This window comes from Rhinatrema bivittatum, chromosome 2, assembly GCF_901001135.1.
Source record: "Rhinatrema bivittatum chromosome 2, aRhiBiv1.1, whole genome shotgun sequence".
In the NCBI taxonomy this organism is placed as follows: domain Eukaryota; kingdom Metazoa; phylum Chordata; class Amphibia; order Gymnophiona; family Rhinatrematidae; genus Rhinatrema; species Rhinatrema bivittatum.
The window spans coordinates 15,420,516-15,440,850 of NC_042616.1; the positions used below are offsets into that span (position 1 = coordinate 15,420,516).

A 20,335-nucleotide genomic window follows, 5' to 3' on the forward strand; every position below is an offset into this window, starting at 1 on the left:
GTTTCCCCCCCTCACTGGCAGTAGCTCCCAGCTGCTCTAAATTCTGCATCTCTGGTAGCCCAGCAGTAAAAGTCCTCACTCTCAGCTCCACTGTGTGCTGGGAGGTGAGAGCAGAGAGCTGCTTAATCCACAGGAGAAAGAGAGAGGCCATGGGGGTGGGAATGAGAGGGAAGGGTGTTCCAGATTCAGACTGAGACTAAGATCACTCAACTTATTAGTGACTGACAGGGCTTGCACCAGTAACTGACAAGGCTTACCTTAATACTCCTCTCTCTCTCTCTCTTACACACACACACACACACACATTGCGTTAGAACACCTAAGTGCCAAGTAAGGATTTATTATTAGCTAATAGGAATAATTAGACAAAGGGGATTGATACAAATAACACTAAAGGGCTGATTGCAATAATCAGAGAAGCTAATCAATCAGAATATACATTAGATAATAGGAATAATAATAATATGGCCTGACATATCTTTTAGGTAAACAGTCCAGTGCAGGCTGGCAGCTCCTCAGGCCATCAGTCTTCTCCTGCTTGCTTGGGTCCGTCCTTTTATCTATTGCTTTAGACTCAACATAAGAACATGCCATACTGGGTCAGACCAAGGGTCCATCAAGACCAGCATCCTTTTTTCAACAGTGGCCAATCCAGGCCATAAGAACTGGCAAGTACCCAAAAACTATATCTATTCCATGTTACCATTGCTAGTAACCTTTTTTGAACTCAGCTATACTAACTGCACTAACCACATCCTCTGGCAACAAATTCCAGAGCTTTATTGTGCGTTGAGTGAAAAAGAATTTTCTCCTATTAGTCTTAAATGTTATTACATTCACTACATGAGAATGGTTGCTTCCCTGTGTGGATTCTCATGTGACTTGTGAGGGCACCCTTCTGTGTGAAGCTTTTATTACATTCACTACATGAGTGGTCGCTCCTTTGTGTGGATTCTCATGTGACTTGTGAAGGCACCCTTCTGTGTGAAGCTTTTATTACATTCACTACATGAGTGGTCGCTCCTTTGTGTGGATTCTCATGTGTTTTGTGAGAGTACCCTTCACTGCGTAGCTTTTATTACATTTACTACATGAGAAAAGTCTCTCACCGGTGTGGATTCTCATGTGACTTGTGAGGTTACCCTTCTGTGTGAAGCTTTTATTACATTCACTACATGAGAATGGTCGCTCACCTGTGTGGATTCTCATGTGATTTATGAGGGTACTATTCTGTGTGAAGCTTTTATTACATTCACTACATGAGAGTGGTTGCTCCCCTGTGTGGATTCTCACGTGACTTGTGAGAGCACACTTCACAGAGAAGCTTTTATTACATTCACTACATGAGAATGGTCGCTCACCTGTGTGGATTCTCATGTGTTTTGTGAGGATACACTTCTCAGTGAATCTTTTATTACATTCACTACATGAGAATGGTAGCTCCCCTGTGTGGATTCTCATGTGTTTTATGAGAGCACCCTTCACTGCGTAGCTTTTATTACATTCACTACATGAGAATAGTCTCTCACCGGTGTGGATTCTCATGTGACTTGTGAGGTTACCCTTCTGTGTGAAGCTTTTATTACATTCACTACATGAGAATGGTCGCTCACCTGTGTGGATTCTCATGTGATTTATGAGGGTACTATTCTGTGTGAAGCTTTTATTACATTCACTACATGAGAGTGGTTGCTCCCCTGTGTGGATTCTCACGTGACTTGTGAGAGCACACTTCACAGAGAAGCTTTTATTACATTCACTACATGAGAATGGTCGCTCCCCTGTGTGGATTCTCATGTGTCTAATGAGGCTAATCTTCACAAGGAAGCTTTTATTACATTCACTACATGAGAATAGTCCCTCCCCTGTGTGGATTCTCATGTGTCTAATGAGGCTAATCTTCACAAGGAAGCTTTTATTGCATTCACTACATGAGAATAGTCTCTTTCCTGTGTGGATTCTCATGTGTCTAATGAGGCTAATCTTCACAGGGAAGCTTTTATTACATTCATTACATGAGAATGGTAGCTCCCCTGTGTGCATTCTCATGTGTTTTGTGAGTTCACCTTTCACAGGGAAGCTTTTATTACATTCACTACATGAGAATAGTCCCTCCCCTGTGTGGATTCTCATGTGTCTAATGAGGCTAATCTTCACAAGGAAGCTTTTATTGCATTCACTACATGAGAATAGTCTCTTTCCTGTGTGGATTCTCATGTGTCTAATGAGGCTAATCTTCACAGGGAAGCTTTTATTACATTCATTACATGAGAATGGTAGCTCCCCTGTGTGCATTCTCATGTGTTTTGTGAGTTCACCTTTCACAGGGAAGCTTTTATTACATTCTCTACATGCGAATGGTTGCTCCCCTGTGTGGATTCTCATGTGACTTGTGAGGTTAACCTTCTGTATGAAGCTTTTATTACATTCACTACATGAGAATGGTCGCTCACCTGTGTGGACTCTCACGTGACTTGTGAGAGCACCCTTCACAGGGAAGCTTTTATTACATGCACTACATGAGAATGGTCGCTCCCCTGTGTGTATTCTCATGTGTCTTGTGAGGGCACTCTTCACAGAGAAGCTTTTATTACATTCACTACATGAGAATGGTCGCTCCCCTGTGTGGATTCTCATGTGCACTGTGAGGGCATTCTTCACAGAGAAGCTTTTATTACATTCACTACATGAGAATGGTCGCTCCCTTGTGTGGATTCTCACGTGACTTGTCAGGGCACTCTTCACAGAGAAGCTTTTATTACATTCAGTACAGATATATGGTCTTTCACCTTCGTGGATTTTCTGGTGTTCGGAGAGGCGTATTTTGCTATTGAAACATTTTCCACATTCAGTACAGGAGAATGGTCTCTCTCCTATGTGCATACGCTGGTGCAACATTAGCGTATCCTTATGGTGGAAGCTTTTCCCACACTCCGTGCAGGTAAAGGGTTTGTTTCCAGTGTGGACTTGCTGGTGTTGGGTGAGGCTTTTTTTCCTAACAAAACATTTTCCACCTTTAGTGCAAAAGAAGGGTCTTGCTCCAGTGCGGATTCTGTGCTGTAATTTTATCTTATACTTACTAATTAAATTTTTCCTCCAATCATTGCAGGGGAAGGGAGGCTCTAGTTTATGGAGGGGTAAGTGCACTTTCAGATTTTTCTTCTGACTGAAAGTGTTCCCACTTTCATTGCATAGAAATAATGGGGGGAGGGGGTGGGATTGCTGATGTAATTCCTTAGCAAAGCTTTTACCATAGGAGTCACACAGAAAGGATTTCTTCCCTTTCACCTCCCTCTGGTGAAGTTCAGAAGTCTTTTGATCACTGTTATTGCGCTGGAAGGGGCTCTCTGTGCTCACGTGTCTCTGGTGCTCAAGGATGACTTTGACCTCCATCTCACATGCAGTGACTCCATCCCTTGAGTCTCCTGCAAGCTCTCTCTGCTTCTTCTCTGACTCCTGCTGACTATTCCTTGTGTTTCTCCTCTCAGACCCCTGCGAAACATTCTCAAAGACATTTCCTGATTCTCTTGGAAACAGTCCTTCCACAGGACGTTCTTCTTGATTTTCCTCCTTTATGTGCTGTGTGACCTCATCACTTGCTGTTGATAGAAGAGGACATTAATCATGCATTAGTGACCATGCAAATGGATCTCGATCTCTTATCCTATAATCACTGCTCTTGCAATGTCACACAGTGATAGAAGTGGACATTCCTGACCAACCACCGGTGACCATGAAAAACATTTAACAATGGGGTCTGCACATATATATATGTGCAGACCCCATTATTGGAGAAATTACTTACCTGATAATTTCGTTTTCCTTAGTGTAGACAGATGGACTCAGGACCAATGGGTATAGTGTACTCATGCTAGCAGTTGGAGACGGATCAGATTTCAATCTGACGTCAGCACCCAGTACATATACCCCTGCAGGAAGTGCAGCAGATCAGTATTCTTCCTTGCAAAGCAATATGAATATATGTGTGACTGACCGATTGATTAACTTGATGTGTTTAATTCTGATAACTTTGAAGTAATGTTAAGATTTTGGTTAATTTTGACTAACCTGAACAGGTTGGTTAACTATAGCTGGAGACCGCCAGTGTCCTCCACCGGAAAGCGTCGACACTCGGCAGGGTGGATACCCTATGTAAGTAAAACATGGCTTACCTTGATTTGATGAATAACCATGTATAACGGCAGCCGAGGGTGGGCTGCTGAGTCCATCTGTCTACACTAAGGAAAACGAAATTATCAGGTAAGTAATTTCTCCATTTCCTAGCGTGTAGCAGATGGACTCAGGACAATGGGATGTATAAAAACTACTCCCGAACTGGGTGGGAGGCTGCCCCTGGTCCACTTAGGATTGCTCTTGCAAAGGCTGTGTCCTCCCGAGCCTGAACATCCAGACGGTAGAATCTGGAGAAGGTATGAATGGAGGACCACGTTGCCGCCCTGCAGATCTCGGCAGGTGACAGCATTCTAGTTTCTGCCCAGGAGACCACCTGAGTTCTGATAGAGTGGGCCTTGACCTGTAGAGGTGGTGGTTTTCCCGCTTCTACATAGGCCGCCTATGTACATAGAGTAAAGCTTCTTTGATCCATCGAGCAATGGTCGCCCATGAAGCCGCTTCCCCTTGTTTCTTCCCGCTGTGAAGGACGAACAGGTGGTCCGTCTTTCGTACTGGTTCTGACATTTCCAGGTATCTGGATAGGAGTCTGCCAATGTCGAGATGGCAGAGATCGGCCTTCTTCCGACTTCTTCAGACCTTCCATCGTTGGCAATGAGATGGTTTGGTTGAGGTGGAAGTGTGAGACCACTTTGGGGAGGAAGGAGGGGACCGTGTGTAGGTGGATGGTCCCCGGGGGGATTCTGAGGAATGGATCACGGCAGGACAGTGCTTCTAGTTCTGAAATGCAGCGGGCCGAGCACACGGCCAGCAAGAACACCATCTTTAGGGTTAGTAGACGGAGAGGCAGGCCTCGGAGAGGTCTGAAGGCGGGTCCTGCTAGGAATTCCAGGACTAGATTGAGGTTCCACAGGGGTACTGGCCACTTTAGCGGTGGGTGAATATGTTTGACCCCTTTCAGGAATTGTAAAATGTCTGGGTGCGCGGCTATGCTGTCGCCCTCATTCCTGGGGCCATAGCATGACAGCGCTGTGACCTGTACCTTGATTGAGTTGAGGGACAGTCCCTTCTGAAGTCCATCTTGTAGGAATTCCAAAATTGTGGGGACTTTAGAGGAGTGAGGTTTGATGTTGTGGTCTTCGCACCAGGCCTCAAATACTCTCCAGATTCTTATGTATGTTAATGATGTGGAGAATTTGCGTGCTCGGAGGAGGGTATCTATTACTGCCCCCGAGTATCCCTTCTTCCTTAGTCGGGCCCTCTCAATGGCCAGACCGTAAGAGAGAATTGAGCTGGGTCCTCGTGGAGGATGGGACCTTGTTGTAGTGTGTCCCTGGGTGGGGGCAGGGGTAGAGGGTCCCCTGCCAGTAGTCTTCTCATGTCTGCGTACCAGGGTCTTCTTGGCCAGTCCGGGGCAACCAGAAGAACCAGACCCGTGTCATTGAATCTTGTGGATGATTGCGCCCAGCAGGGGCCATGGGGGAAAGGCGTATAGAAGGGTCCCCGGTGGCCAAGCCTGTACCAAAGCGTCGATCCCCTGAGACTGCGGGTCTCGCCTGCGACTGAAGTATCTGTGTACTTGAGCGTTGGATCTGTTTGCTAGTAGATCCATGTCCGGAGTCCCCCACCGATCCACTATCATCTTGAAGGCTGTGGTTGACAGCTTCCATTCTCCCGGGTTTAGACTTTCCCTGCTGAGGAAGTCTGCCGTGGTGTTGTCCTTCCCGGCGATGTGGACGGCGGAGATGTCCTGGAGATTTGTTTCCATCCAGGACATGAGGGGGGCTATTTCTAAGGATACCTGTTGGCTTCTGGTTCCGCCTTGCCTGTTGATGTAGGCCACCGTGGTGGCGTTGTCCGACATCACTCTGACCGCTTTGTTTCGAAGTCTGTGAGCAAATCGTAGGCAGGCTAACCTGACTGCCCGTGCCTCTAGGCGGTTGATGTTCCACCCCAACTTGACCTCGTTCCACCACCCTTGGGAGGTTAGCTCTTCACAGTGTGCTCCCCATCCGTGTAGGCTGGCATCTGTGGTGAGCAGGATCCAGGTTGGGGAGGATATTCTTGATCCCCGGCTCATGTGGTTGGACTGTAACCACCACCGTAGCTGGGTCCGGACTCTGGTCGGTAGAGGTAAATGTACGGTGTAGTTCTGCTAATTTTCGTTCCTGTAGCACCAAGGATCAGTTCAGACGCCCGCCCTTGGAGCTTGGAGAGTCCGTTACGTATTGTGATTTTCAATCTGCAGAATTCTTTACTGTGTTAGTCATTCGCATGGCGTATGGAAGTGTCCTTTCTTGTACATATGTTCTGCGGTTCTACGTTTTTTTTTGACTGCGCAAATTTGATGTAGCCATTGGTTATTACATTTGGAGTTTTTATCCTCTAATTTTTTCTTCTTCTGCTATGGTATCGATAATACTGAAGGATCGCAGGTGGCACACCAAGTTAAGAGGGGTTTTTTTTTCTCTGACTCCACCTGCTGGAAGTGAAACACAACCCAAAGGTCTGAACTGATCCTTGGTACTACAGGAACGAAAATTAGCAGGTACAAACCAATTTTCCTTTCGGTATATGCGTTAAACCCGATATCTTTACATGCTTTACATTTGCTTGAGTACACATGCTAGGCATATTTTACATCATACACATGTACTTGTGCACATGATTTAAAACTCCAGTGTATCTTTGCTCACTCGCTCCCACGTGCATGTATGGTCGCGTGCATTCTTGTTTTGCAATTAGCTGAATATGAACAGCAGGATACAAGAGGTCTGACCTTGCTTCATGACTGTCTGACATACTTAGCCATGCACTGATATAATAGGGAGGTTTCAGCTTGTCTGCATACTTCTAGCTGTCTCATGGCCATTTTTCCCTTGTCCCCTACCTACGGATCAATTCTCCTTCCTCTTCCTTACGCTAACCCTACCCAATCTCATTCCCCACTTCTGTCCATTGGGAACATCAAATGCCTGTCAGCCTCTCATATTCTCCACTTCCTCGGCCATTCTGTCTTCTTCCTTGTCCATTGCTTTACAAAGTTTTCTTCCTCTCATTAAGCCATCACCTCTCACCCTAAGTGAATCTCATTGTCTTTACTGTCATCACACCTGCCCTTTTCTGGATGTCAATCTCAGTCCTTCCCCTCCAAGCTTATCCTACCTCCACTCTCCTCCCTCTTCTCCCCCTCAGGTTTTATCTATGGAGTATCCGCTCTGTTTGCAGCAAGCTCGCCTATGTTCCTGACCTCTTATCTCTCATTCTCTCTCTCTTGTGTGTTTATCCCACTGTTATTTTTTATCTTCTGTTACAGTTTTCATCTCCAACACTTCCTTGAGGTAATTCCAGGTATCCACCACACTTTCTGTGAACAAAAAATATCTCTTGATATTATTCCTAGTCTCCTCCCTTGGAACATTTGCTCTATAAATTATTTTCCATTCAAAAGAAGTTTACTTCTTGAGCATTATTACCTTTCAGGTATGTAAGGGTCTCTAAAATCTCCCCCTTTCTCCTCTCCTCTGGGTTATATGTATTTTCCTAGCGTGTAGCAGATGGACTCAGGACCAATGGGTATAGTGTACTCTTGCTAGCAGTTGGAGACGGATCAGATTTCAATCTGACGTCAGCCCCTAGTACATATACCCCTGCAGGAAGTGCAGCAGCTCAGTATTTTTCCTTGCAAAGCAGAATGGATATATGTGTGACTGACCGATTGATTAACTAATGTGTTTAATTCTGATAACTTTGAAGTAATGTTAAGATTTTGGTTAATTTTGACTAACCTGATCTGGTTGATTAACTATAGCTGGAGACCGCCAGTGTCCTCCACCGGAAAGCGTCAACACCCGGCAGGATGGATGCCCTATGTAAAGAAAACATGGCTCCAAAGCAGTTAGGAGCTATCTGCACGCTCTCCGAGCGTTCAACCAAATTTTTAATCAACAAAAGAACAAATTCCTACCTGAAGACGAGCCCCGCACTCCTGCGATGATACCCTCGGGTCCCTCCCCCAGTTGAGTTTCCCGAGGTGATTTCCGTGGTCCCTCGGAGGTAAGAGCCTCGGTCCGGTGGCCGAATCGCGGCAGGGACCTAGCCCCCGAGCGAGATGGGTTCGGGCGCGGTGTAGAGGCAGCCTCAGTCCGGAGCCGAATCACGGCGAGGATTTAGCCCCCGAGCGAGAGGAGTTCGGGCGCGGCTGAGAGGCAGCGGGTGCATCCCCTTGAGTGCGGTGGTGAAGGTATTTACCCTCTCCCCCCGCAGCCGGAGACTGCCCGGAACGAAACCGGGAAGCGCCGAAGACATTATCCGGTCTCCGAAGATTGAGGAGGAGCAGGGTCTGCCCACGTGGAGACCCTCCAAGGAGGTCGCCATATTGCCCGCACGCTCGCCGTCCGCCGTACAATCGAGCGCTCAAGTTAAGCTAAGCGCACAAGTTTAAGTGGGCGCATATTATGGGCGCACATCTTAAGCTAGGCGCCCAATAATTGGGCGCCGATTCTCAGGCTCGTATCTTAAATTGGGCACGTACCATAGGCGCATAAAATTTGGGCGCACAATTTTAAGCGCACATTAAATCCTCCGCGCGTAAGCTTCGCGCACAGTACAAGGCGCCTTTTTACGGCTTGGAGCACACCGGCGCGCATATACCAGACGCAATGGATCGCATAAAGCCTCACGCGTCCTCAGAAGCGGCACCTCCAGAAACAGGCATTAAAGCTCAAGGCCTCTGCCCAGCATGCCACATCAGAGCCGCACAGAGCGAAGAAGCAGACGCCCTATGCGCACACTGTGAGGAGGCCCTGGGAGAACCGGGCCAGGGCCAGTCCCACCCGGGACCCAGCGCTAGCTCCTCCGGGGGCCTCCTAGTGGGCCCCAGTGGGTCCACCCCACCGACAGGGACCCCCAGGGAACAGACGCCCCTCAACCTAGACCCAGCATCGATCTCCTGGGTGGAGTTATTTAAAGGGATCCACGCCTTTGTCAAGATGCAGACTGAACCCCAGAGGGTCCAGCCATATGCACCGGAAGACCCTTAGGCCCAGGCTTCCACCATCCAGAAGCCCCACCTACGGGGACATGGATTTCTCCGAAGAAGAAGCCTAGCCCCTCGAGGAGGGAGAACTCCCCTCTGGGATAGAGCCACATCGAACCATGAGACACTTCTTCTCAAGGGATGATCTTCCGGACCTGGTATCCCAATGCCTATCAGAACTCGCCATCCCGGGCCAGGACACTCAGGGAGAACCTAGAATGAATCCCCTGCTGGAGGGCCTTCGACAGACGTCCCACCATTTCCCCCTTTTACAGGCGACACAACAGCTGATTGACCTGGAGTGGAATGCGCCGGAGTCCTCATTCAAAGGGGGTCAAGCCTTATCGACCATGTACCCCCTGAACCCAGCAACCAAAGAGCTTCTGGATTGCCCCAAGGTGGACGCCATGGTTTGTGCCGTTGCCAAGCGCACCACCCTTCCAGTGGAGGGAGGAGCGGCCCTCAAGGATCCACACGACCGATGCCTGGAATCCATACTGAAACAAGCCTTTTAGGTGGCAGCCATATCCCTGCAAATTGCGGCCTGCTGCACAGTGGTGACGCGCTCCTGTTTATCCCAAGCCAGGAACAACACCCCGGGGGAAGACATGGAACCAGCACTTTCGTTCCTCACTGATGCTGCCTCCGATTTAGTACGCATGGCAGCCAGAAGAGTGTCATCCTCAGTGGCAGCCAGGAGACAACTCTGGCTGCGAAATTGGTCGGCTAACGCCTCCTCCAAAACACATCTCACAAGAATGCCCTTCAAGGGATCCCTCCTGTTCGGCAGCGAACTTGAGAAACTGGCTAACAGATAGGGCGAATCTCCAGTACCTCGTCTACCAGAAGACAAGACTAAGAGAAACCAGCGCCCCTTTCCCAGACCCACCAGAGGCAGAAGTTCACAGCGCTTCAACCCCTACAGGAACAACTACCAAGCGCCCCGCCCAGCGGGCAGGAACCAGTCCTTTTGGACCAAGCACAACAAAAGAGGAGCCAGATCGGGCCCAGGCCCCAATCGCACCCTACAATGAGATTCAGCCGACCCATCCAAGGGAAGAAGCCATAGGGGGCAGACTAACCCTATTCTACTGCAGATGGGTTGAGATAACTTCGGACAAGTGGGTCCTAGCCACCTGGAATTCCTTCGAACCCCTCCGGACAAGTTCGTGGAATCTCCCTGCCATGCCCCTCTCAAGAGGGCGGCAGTGGAAGCTACTCTAGCCAGACTTCTGACCCTAAAAGCCATAACCCCAGTCCCGGCACGGGAAATAATTTCCGGGCATTACTCCATCTACTTCATCATACCCAAGAAAGAGGGTACATTCAGGCCCATCCTGGACCTCAAGTCTGTCAACCGACACCTAAAGGTCCCAAGATTTCGCATGGAAACCCTGCGGTCAGTCATACGTGCAATACAGCCAGGAGAGTTCCTCACATCCCTGGACATGTCAGAAGCCTATTTGCACATCCCAATCCATCAGGAACACCAGCGCTACTTACGCTTCAAGGTCCTGAATCATCACTTCCAATTCCGAGCTCTACCCTTCGGGTTGGCCACTGCACCACAGACCTTCACCAAGGTAATAGTAGTCGTAGCAGCGACACTCAGGAAGGAAGGAATCCTTGTTCATCCCTACTTGGACGACTGACTGATCAGAGCAAAATCTCCGGAGGAGAGCCATCGAGCAACCAACAGAGTCATAGCTCTACTGGAAAGCCTAGGATGGGTGGTCAACGCAAACAAGAGCTCCCTACAGCCATCACAATCGCTGGAATACCTAGGAGTCCAATTCGACACCAAGAAAGACAAGGTCAGCCTGACTCCCATGAGGAGATCAAAGCTACAGAACAGAATCCAGACCCTGCTGCGCGCCACCCGGCCCACAGCATGGGATTACCTACAAGTCCACGGCCTAATGGCATCCACCCTGGAGGTGGTTCCATGGGCACGAGCCCACATGAGACCTTTACAACGCTCACTCCTATCGAGGTGGAGTGATATAATATCTAAAGTAACTAGAAAAAAGGGGGCCTGGGGACATTGTAAATCCTGTAAGATAGTAATGAGATGGGCAGAATCTCTTATATATGATCTATTGAGGAACACAAAGGGCTGGAGAAATTGATCAACAAATTTGGATAGTGGTTCCAACAGAGAGCCAATACTTGAAACAATCAGGCATCCAGGGGGCTTAATCAAGGATTTATGGATTTTGGGGAGAATATAGAAGGTTGGAGTAATAGGAAACTCTGTATACAAAAATCGTGCTTCACGAGTGGTAAGAAAATGTCGGTCTTGTGCATCAGAAATAAGATCTTTAATGACTATTTGTAACTCAGCAGTGGGATCACCTGGAAGTGGCATGTAATATGTAGGGTCATTTAGTTGATTATGGATTTCATCTATATAGTCTATTCTATTCAGGATCACAATCCCACCTCCCTTATCAGCAGGCTTTATCACTATACTCTGGTCAGATGCTAAAGAGGTAATAGCCAGCTTTTCAGCTTTGGTTGTGTTAAAGCGTGTATAGTGAGGGCCAGAGCTACAGCGATCGATGTCAAATTGTACTAAATTCTCAAACGTCAGTAAGGTGGGATCTCTTCTCGATATGTGATAAATTAGATACATAAGAAACATAAGAAAATGCCATACTGGGTCAGACCAAGGGTCCATCAAGCCCAGCATCCTGTTTCCAACAGTGGCCAATCCAGGCCATAAGAGCCTGGCAAGTACCCAAAAACTAAGTCTATTCCATGTAACCATTGCTAATGGCAGTGGCTATTCTCTAAGTGAACTTAATAGCAGGTAATGGACTTCTCCTCCAAGAACTTATCCAATCCTTTTTTAAACACAGCTATACTAACTGCACGAACCACATTCTCTGGCAACAAATTCCAGAGTTTAATTGTGCGTTGAGTAAAAAAGAACTTTCTCCGATTAGTTTTAAATGTGCCCCATGCTAACTTCATGGAGTGTCCCCTAGTCTTTCTACTATCCGAAAGAGTAAATAACCGATTCACATCTACCCGTTCTAGACCTCTCATGATTTTAAACACCTCTATCATATCCCCCCTCAGTCGTCTCTTCTCCAAGCTGAAAAGTCCTAACCTCTTTAGTCTTTCCTCATAGGGGAGTTGTTCCATTCCCCTTATCATTTTGGTAGCCCTCCTCTGTACCTTCTCCATCGCAATTATATCTTTTTTGAGATGCGGCGACCAGAATTGTACACAGTATTCAAGGTGCGGTCTCACCATGGAGCAATACAGAGGCATTATGACATTTTCCGTTTTATTCATCATTCCTTTTCTAATAATTCCCAACATTCTGTTTGCTTTTTTGACTGCTGCAGCACACTGAACCGACGATTTCAATGTGTTATCCACTATGACACCTAGATCTCTTTCTTGGGTTGTAGCACCTAATATGGAACCCAACATCGTGTAATTATAGCATGGGTTATTTTTCCCTATATGCATCACCTTGCACTTATCCACATTAAATTTCATCTGCCATTTGGATGCCCAATTTTCCAGTCTCACAAGGTCTTCCTGCAATTTATCACAATCTGCTTGTGATTTAACTACTCTGAACAATTTTGTGTCATCTGCAAATTTGATTATCTCACTCGTCGTATTTCTTTCCAGATCATTTATAAATATATTGAACAGTAAGGGTCCCAATACAGATTACTAAAATGCTTATGGTATCTTTGTTAAAATTTTGTGAAGTTGCCCTTCAGGTCCTCTATATGTTATACTACTATGGATAGTTTTCTATCACGTCCAGATTTGAGACCTCTCCTCTGATTGGTTACTGAACTTTTCGCGCCAAAACCTTGAAGTTAAATGGCTGCCGTTGTATCGTTCACGTTGCTCTCCCAGTGACGCCCTGTTGAAAGTAACTTCAGGTATGTAGTGAAATTTGGTGTACTATATTCTAGTTTTGTAATTTTGTTTAAGGGACCATTTGTCTCGTTTTGATTATCGATATTAAATATATTACAGGAGCCAGCTCTATTACCTCGCCTGTTTACATTTGAGTTATCTATATTTTATACTCTAAATATTGTATACATTCTTCAACTCCTTATACAGTATGATACCTGAAGAGTTACTATGCATTCATGTTTTAATCTTGGTTACCTGACATAACTGAAGTTAATCATTTGTTACTCTATTTCTCTTTTGTTCGGTCTGTCAGATATGTTTATCTCAATGATTAATTGACTTTGTGACTGTTTCCGGCACATTATTAGATTGTTATGTTTTGACGCTTTATCATTGCCAAGCTCCCTATGTTTTTTGTCCACTGTTTTCAAAAAAAATTTTTATTTGTTGTTTTCTATATATATTTTTTAGAATAATAAAGTTTCTGTTTTCCCATCCCTCCCGACGCAGCCTGGTGGCGAAACACGGGTCCGTGTTGGGGGACCTGTCCATATACAAACCTTTGCATTACACTGTGGAGTTGCCGAAATAAAAATCCAAAAATTTACTTTTGCAACAAGAAGTGTGGACATTTAAATTCTTCTGCACATTTTTCTGTGGACTACTGTGAAGTTTCAAAAAATACATATTTCTGATTTTGATACGTTATTTCGCACCTACAAGGGAATTTCAAAATCATTTTAGCCCCCTTATTTTCTATTTCTGATTTGAAAGTCAGGAATTTCTTCCTTCTTTCTTTTGTTAACCTAGAGAAGTCGGGGTATATCCATACTCTCTCCCCATGAAAATTTTCCATTCTCCTTCTCATATAGAGGCGAAACACCGCATCTCTGTCAGATGAAAAAGCGAAAGTGACATGCAACACTGATCTTGTGGTAATAGTTGTCTCTACTGTAGCTTCAATTATAGCTGTCAGGTTCAAAGATGATTCCTTAGATTTATTATCTGGAGAAGAATCACTTCTATTTAGAACATAATAAGTCTTTCAAAGAGGAGGCATAGATTGTTGGGGCATTTTTAAAACCTGCATTAGGTATTCTTTAAACTTATCAGATGGCTGTACTAAATCTAACCTAGGAAAATTTAATACCCTGAGATTTAGGTATTTTTGTGAATTTTCAATAGCCTCCAATCTTTTATCATACAATATTTCATTTTTTGTGAGTCTTTGATGACATATTTCAAGTTTATTCATCCTCTCTTCCATTTGCTGTCCTTCTCCTTCAAATTTAACAATGGAAGTCTCAATTTCCATAAATCGCTGAGTTGAATCTAAAGATATTTTAATCAATTCTGAAATTGCTGCTTCCAGTGATTTAATCGCTGACCACAAAGACTCAAGTGTGATTGTACTAGGTTTCTCCAATTACTGTAATATAACTTTTGTAGATCCAGATTCACACTGTCCCTTTTCCGCTCTGTCACCTCCTCTCCCCCCTTGGATATCCTCTAGTTGTAAAAAATCAGAAGGAATTGCTTGCGGTGGAGGGGGAGTATTCGGGGCACCGGGGCTGAAAGATGTTTCAGCTGGAGGTATAGGCATCTGCTCCATGCCTAATTCCTCAATGGCTTCTCTCACCGGTTCTCTACTAGGAACAAGTGGGAAGAATGATGGTATTTGAGACTGTGTAGGCTCAAATACTGGAGATGATGTTGCATTCACCTCTCGTATCTTTGCCTTGCGTTTGGTGTGGGGCATATAATAAGCAATGTTCTGGTCTCAATGTCCAATGTTCCCTCACTTTAATCTTAATTTTATTGTTTCCTTCTTAGGGTAAGGAGGACTTGGAGTGAGTAAATTGAAAGTTTAAAGAAATCAATATAGTACTCACAGTTTAGCTTCGGTGGGTTTCAGACTCAGTGTTGTTATAAGGATGAGATGAGGTAGATCTTCTGGACAAAGCCGCGCGTGCGGCTTTGGCGCCGCGCCGCAGGGGGCTGGCTTTTGAATATTTGCCAGTCGCCCCTTGATGACGTCAGCACGCCAGGTAATTGCAATTCGGGGGATAGGGAGTTCTCCTTGCCCCTTCAATGCGTCGGAAGAAATTTCAAAGAAGAAATTCAAGCAAGTTCCCGCCGTAGCGTCCTCACTCCTCACTCCTCAGCCTGTCGATGCGCCGCAGGGGGCTGGCTTTTGAATATTTGCCAGTCACCCCTTGATGACGTCAGCGCGCCAGGTAATTGCAATTCGGGGGATGGGGAGTTCTCCTTGCCCCTTCAATGCGTCAGAAGAAATTTCAAAGAAGAAATTCAAGCAAGTTCCCGCCGTAGCGTCCTCACTCCTCAGCCTTATTTAACACTTTTCTATACCGACCTTCATGGTTAAAAGACCATATCAGATCGGTTTACATCGAACTGGGGGACTGAACCAAAGACAATAGTATAAAACAGGAAAAAAACAAAGTTACATTCAACAAGGAAAATAAAACTTGGATGCATAGACTGCTGGAAGAGAAAAGGCCTAGGAACGCAGAAAACAAGTATAAACGATTGGTGAATCAGGGAAGGATCTTATTGGAAACTTCAAGGAGGTACGGAGATCCATAAAAAAAAACATAACCTCGGCTAATGTGTATCAGGGGGATCTGAGGAGGCTTGGCGGAAGAGCCAAGTCTTAAGTTTTTTTTTGAATGTTGAGAGGCAGGGTTCCATTCTGAGGTCGGAAGGGATATTGTTCCAGATGGCTGGGCCTGCTGTCGAAAATGAACGATCTTTGGTGGAGGTGAGGAGAGTTGCTTTGTGGGAGGGGCCTGTAGAGTTCCTTTATATGCTTCTCTAGTCGGCCTGTTGGAAATATGAAGATTGAGAGGGAATACCAGGTCCGGATATAGGTGATTGTAGATGGATTTGTGAATTAGAGTGAGTGATTTGTGAAGGATACGACAGTACACTGGGAGCCAGTGTAAGTTACGGAGGATAGGTGATATGTGTTCTCCACGGTTGGTGTTGGTCAGGATTCTTGCCGCAGTGTTCTGTATCATCTGTAGGGGTTTGGTGGTAAAGCCGGGGAGACCCAAGAAGAGAGCGCTGCAGTAGTCTATTTTGGCAAATAGCAAGGCTTGCAGAACTGTCCTAAAGTCGTGGAAGAAAAGAAGAGGTTTGAGTCTTTTTAGAACCTGAAGTCTATAGAAACAATCTTTGGTTGTGGTGTTGATCATTTTCTTTAAGTTAAGGCAATTGTCAAGAAGAAACCCAAGATCTCTAACATGGGTATGTGTGAGCTGGTTGTTGTGGTTGGTCTGTGGCAGTGGGTTGTCTTGGTTAGTGGAAATGAGGAGGAGTTCTGTCTTCGATGCATTAAGAAGCAGGTTAATACTGTTGAGGAGGTTGGTAATCGATTTTAGGCAGTTGTCCCAGTGCTTGAGTGATTTAGCGATGGATTCAGTTATCGGAATCAGAATCTGCACATCATCTGCATATAGGTAATGTGTTAGGTTAAGGTCTGTTAGAAGCTGGCAGAGGGGGAGGAGGTAAATGTTGAAGAGGGTGGGTGATAAAGAGGATCCTTGAGGTACACCAAGTGAGGAAGAAGTCGAGGGTGATTCTTTGTTGTTAATTTTAACTTTGAAGCTTCTATTGCTGAGGAAAGACGTGAACCAGCTGAGGGCAGATTCGGAAATACCTATGTCTGCCAGTCGGTTCAGGAGGATGGAGTGGTTGACGGTATCGAATGCCGCCGAAATGTCTAGGAGTACTAGAAGGAAGAAATGGCCCTTGTCTAGTCCCATGATGATGTTACGACTGGGCACAGGTCTCATGTATTGAACACTGCTATGAGGAGTGTCTCAGGGTGGAGAGAGACAGTAGTGTCTAGTACTGGCTGGTGCAGGCAGGAATGAGTAAACCCTATGGGTAAGTGGGAAAGTGGAATAAGCAGACTAGGTCTAATAGTGGCTGGAGATACCCGATACCAGATGCATGAAGGTAAGGGTGAACTTGAATACTGGAACAGCATGGAGGTATGTGTGAGCGTGAATGTAGGTAAAGGTGGACAGGAAACTGGAACTGGGTGCTGGTAAGGATGAATTCAGGAAGCGTGCAGGTAAGAGTGATAATGGCTGGAGGTATAAGTGACTGGTTTGAGGTAACAAGACTGACAGAGAACTGAACAGACAAACCAGGACAGCACTAACATTGAACATGAAACATATAAGCCTGAAGGCAGCAGAGCGGAGAAAGCCCGTAGGCCACACACACACACAATAGGCAGAAGGCCCGTAGGCCACACACACACACACGATAGGCAGAAGGCCCGTAGGCCACACACACACACACACACACAACAGGCAGAAGGCCCGTAGGCCACACACAATAGGCAGAAGGCCCGTAGGCCACACACAATAGGCAGAAGGCCCGTAGGCCACACACACCCACACACAATAGGCAGAAGGCCCGTAGGCCACACACACACACACACACACAATAGGCAGAAGGCCCGTAGGCCACACACACACACAATAGGCAGAAGGCCCGTAGGCCACACACACACAATAGGCAGAAGGCCCGTAGGCCACACACACACACACACACAAAATAGGCAGAAGGCCCGTAGGCCACACACACACACACAATAGGCAGAAGGCCCGTAGGCCACACACACACACACAATAGGCAGAAGGCCCGTAGGCCACACACACACACACACACACACACACAATAGGCAGAAGGCCCGTAGGCCACACACACACAATAGGCAGAAGGCCTGTAGGCCACACACACACAATAGGCAGAAGGCCCGTAGGCCAGATACACAAAGGCAAGGCAGATCAGGTCAGAAGGCCCGTAGGCCAGATACACAAAGGCAAGGCAGGTCAGGTCAGAAGGCCCGTAGGCCAGAAACACAAAGGCACGGAAGGCTAGAGCAGGGAGCCCAGGCGAGCTCGATGCTGAAGCGCCGATGGTACTGCTAGACAGGGTTATAAAGACAAGAGTGGTGTATAGAGTAGACAGGGAGGAAGGAGTGGGCCAGCCAGAAGGACATGCTCGAGGAGGACCTCTAGTGGTGAGGCGGCTACAAAGCAGGCATAGCCGTAACAGCACCCTCCCTTCAAGGTCTCCTCCCCCTCCGGGGTCCCAACTTAGCAGAGAACACCGCAGGATGGCAGATCCAAATTCCTCCTGAGGCAATGCAATAACCCCAAACTCCTCCTTGAATCGTAAAAAAGTCTCAAAACCCTCCAGGAGTGGCAAGGTAGTCCATAACCCCAGTCGAGGCAGCAAGGCGGCAGACACAGGCCCCTCCGGAGATGGCGCAACCAGGCCAGACCCTTCCTGTGGCAGGTGGGCAGGTCCAAACCCCTTCCGAGACAACACGGCAGGTACAAAGCTCTCTAGGGGCGGGAGGGCAGGGTTAAATGTCTCCTGGGGTAGAGAAACAGTCTCGAGCCCCACCTGGGGCTCAGTGGTAAGTCCATACCCCTCCTGGGGAAACATGGCAAGGTCAAGCCCTTCCAGGGGCACAGTGGGAAATCCAAACCCTTCCTGGGTCGGCGGCAGGGCGGCAGGCACAGGCCCCTCCAGGGACGGCGGCAGGGCGGCAGGCACAGGCCCCTCCAGGGACGGCGGCAGGGCGGCAGGCACAGGCCCCTCCAGGGACGGCGGCAGGGCGGCAGGCACAGGCCCCTCCAGGGACGGCGGCAGGGCGGCAGGCACAGGCCCCTCCAGGGACGGCGGCAGGCACAGGCCCCTCCAGGGACGGCGGCAGGCACAGGCCCCTCCAGGGACGGCGGCAGGCACAGGCCCCTCCAGGGACGGCGGCAGGCACAGGCCCCTCCAGGGACGGCGGCAGGCACAGGCCCCTCCAGGGACGGCGGCAGGCACAGGCCCCTCCAGGGACGGCGGCAGGCACAGGCCCCTCGAGGGACGGCGGCAGGCACAGGCCCCTCCAGGGACGGCGGCAGGCACAGGCCCCTCCAGGGACGGCGGCAGGCACAGGCCCCTCCAGGGACGGCGGCAGGGCGGCAGGCACAGGCCCCTCCTGAGATGGTGCAAGCAGTCCAGACCCTTCCTGTGGCAGTCGTGCAGGCTCAAACCCCTCCCGAGGCAGCATGGCAGGTACAAAGCTCTCTTGGGGCGGGAGGGCAGGGTCAAACCTCTCCTGAGGTAGAGAAACAGTGTCGAGCCCCACCTGGGGCACAGTGGCAATTCCAAAGACCTCCGGGGGCGGTAGCAGGGCCGGTTCGGACCCCTCCGGGGGCGGCAGCAGCTGGACCGGTTCGGGACCCTCCGGGGGCGGCACGGCAGACTCAAGCCCCTCTTGAGGCACACTGGTAACTCTAAACCCCTCCTGGGGCACAGTGGTGAGTCCAAACCCCTCCTGGGGTGGAAGAGCAGGTTTCACCCCCACCGGGGGCAGCAGAGCCGGCTTAAGCCTCTTCTGAGACGCAAGGGTAATTCCAAACCCCAAACCATGGTTCCTTGAAACTGCAGCGGAAACTTGCAGCTTTGTGAAGACCCAGGCAGGTTTGGGCCGTCTCGGGAAGGTGCTCGTTACAGGCCGATCAGCAGCTGTGGGAGGCAGAGCCCTGCTCGGGTTCATTAGTTCCATCTGTTTTTGTTCTCGAGGTTCTAGAACGGAAGTCCGAGAAGTTTTCTTGACCAGGTAAGTTTTTGGTTTTCCTGAAGTATAAGTTGCCTTTTGGTGAGAAGTTTTGTGAAAAGTTGTGCTGAAATTTTCTGTTTGCAAACTGCCCAGGGTGAGAACATTCTTAGTTGGGTCAGAAGCAGGGCAGAGTGTAATAGCCCTGATTGAATCTTTTTGAGGGGGAAGATGGCCCGTTAGCTGTGCAGCAGGGGCAGGGTTTGCCTGGAGGCAAAAGACAAGGAAGACAGAGACACTTCCACCAGCCTGGTTTGGGAGAATTACAATTAAGGCATTCATGATAGAAGGAAACATTCCTTTTCTGACAATTGCTGCACGTCCAATGTTCCAGGTCAGCAAACTGACAGGCTAAACAGTTCTGGTTCGTGGGGTAATTCAGGGTTTGACAAGAAATACAGGTAACAAACTGTGGAGACTCACCCTCAGAATATAGAGTCCTCTCTGTCTCTCCACAAGTGGATGGCTTCAGCATACTGTTACGACTGGGCACAGGTCTCATATATTGAACACTGCTATGAGGAGTGTCTCAGGGTGGAGAGAGACAGTAGTGTCTAGTACTGGCTGGTGCAGGCAGGAATGAGTAAACCCTATGGGTAAGTGGGAAAGTGGAA

The 20,335-nt window shown here is 47.9% G+C and overlaps 1 protein-coding gene across 1 annotated transcript in view; it reads right to left on the bottom strand.

Moving 5' to 3' along the window:
• Positions 1 to 935: 935 nt before the first annotated feature.
• Positions 936 to 20,335, bottom strand: part of LOC115083580 (oocyte zinc finger protein XlCOF6-like) — a 32,892-nt gene continuing 13,492 nt past the window's right edge. The window contains exon 2 of the mRNA XM_029587490.1: positions 936 to 3,599. Within this exon, the coding sequence (XP_029443350.1) occupies positions 1,006 to 3,599 (2,594 nt within the window). The 3' untranslated portion in view covers positions 936 to 1,005. The remainder of the gene's footprint in view (positions 3,600 to 20,335) is intronic.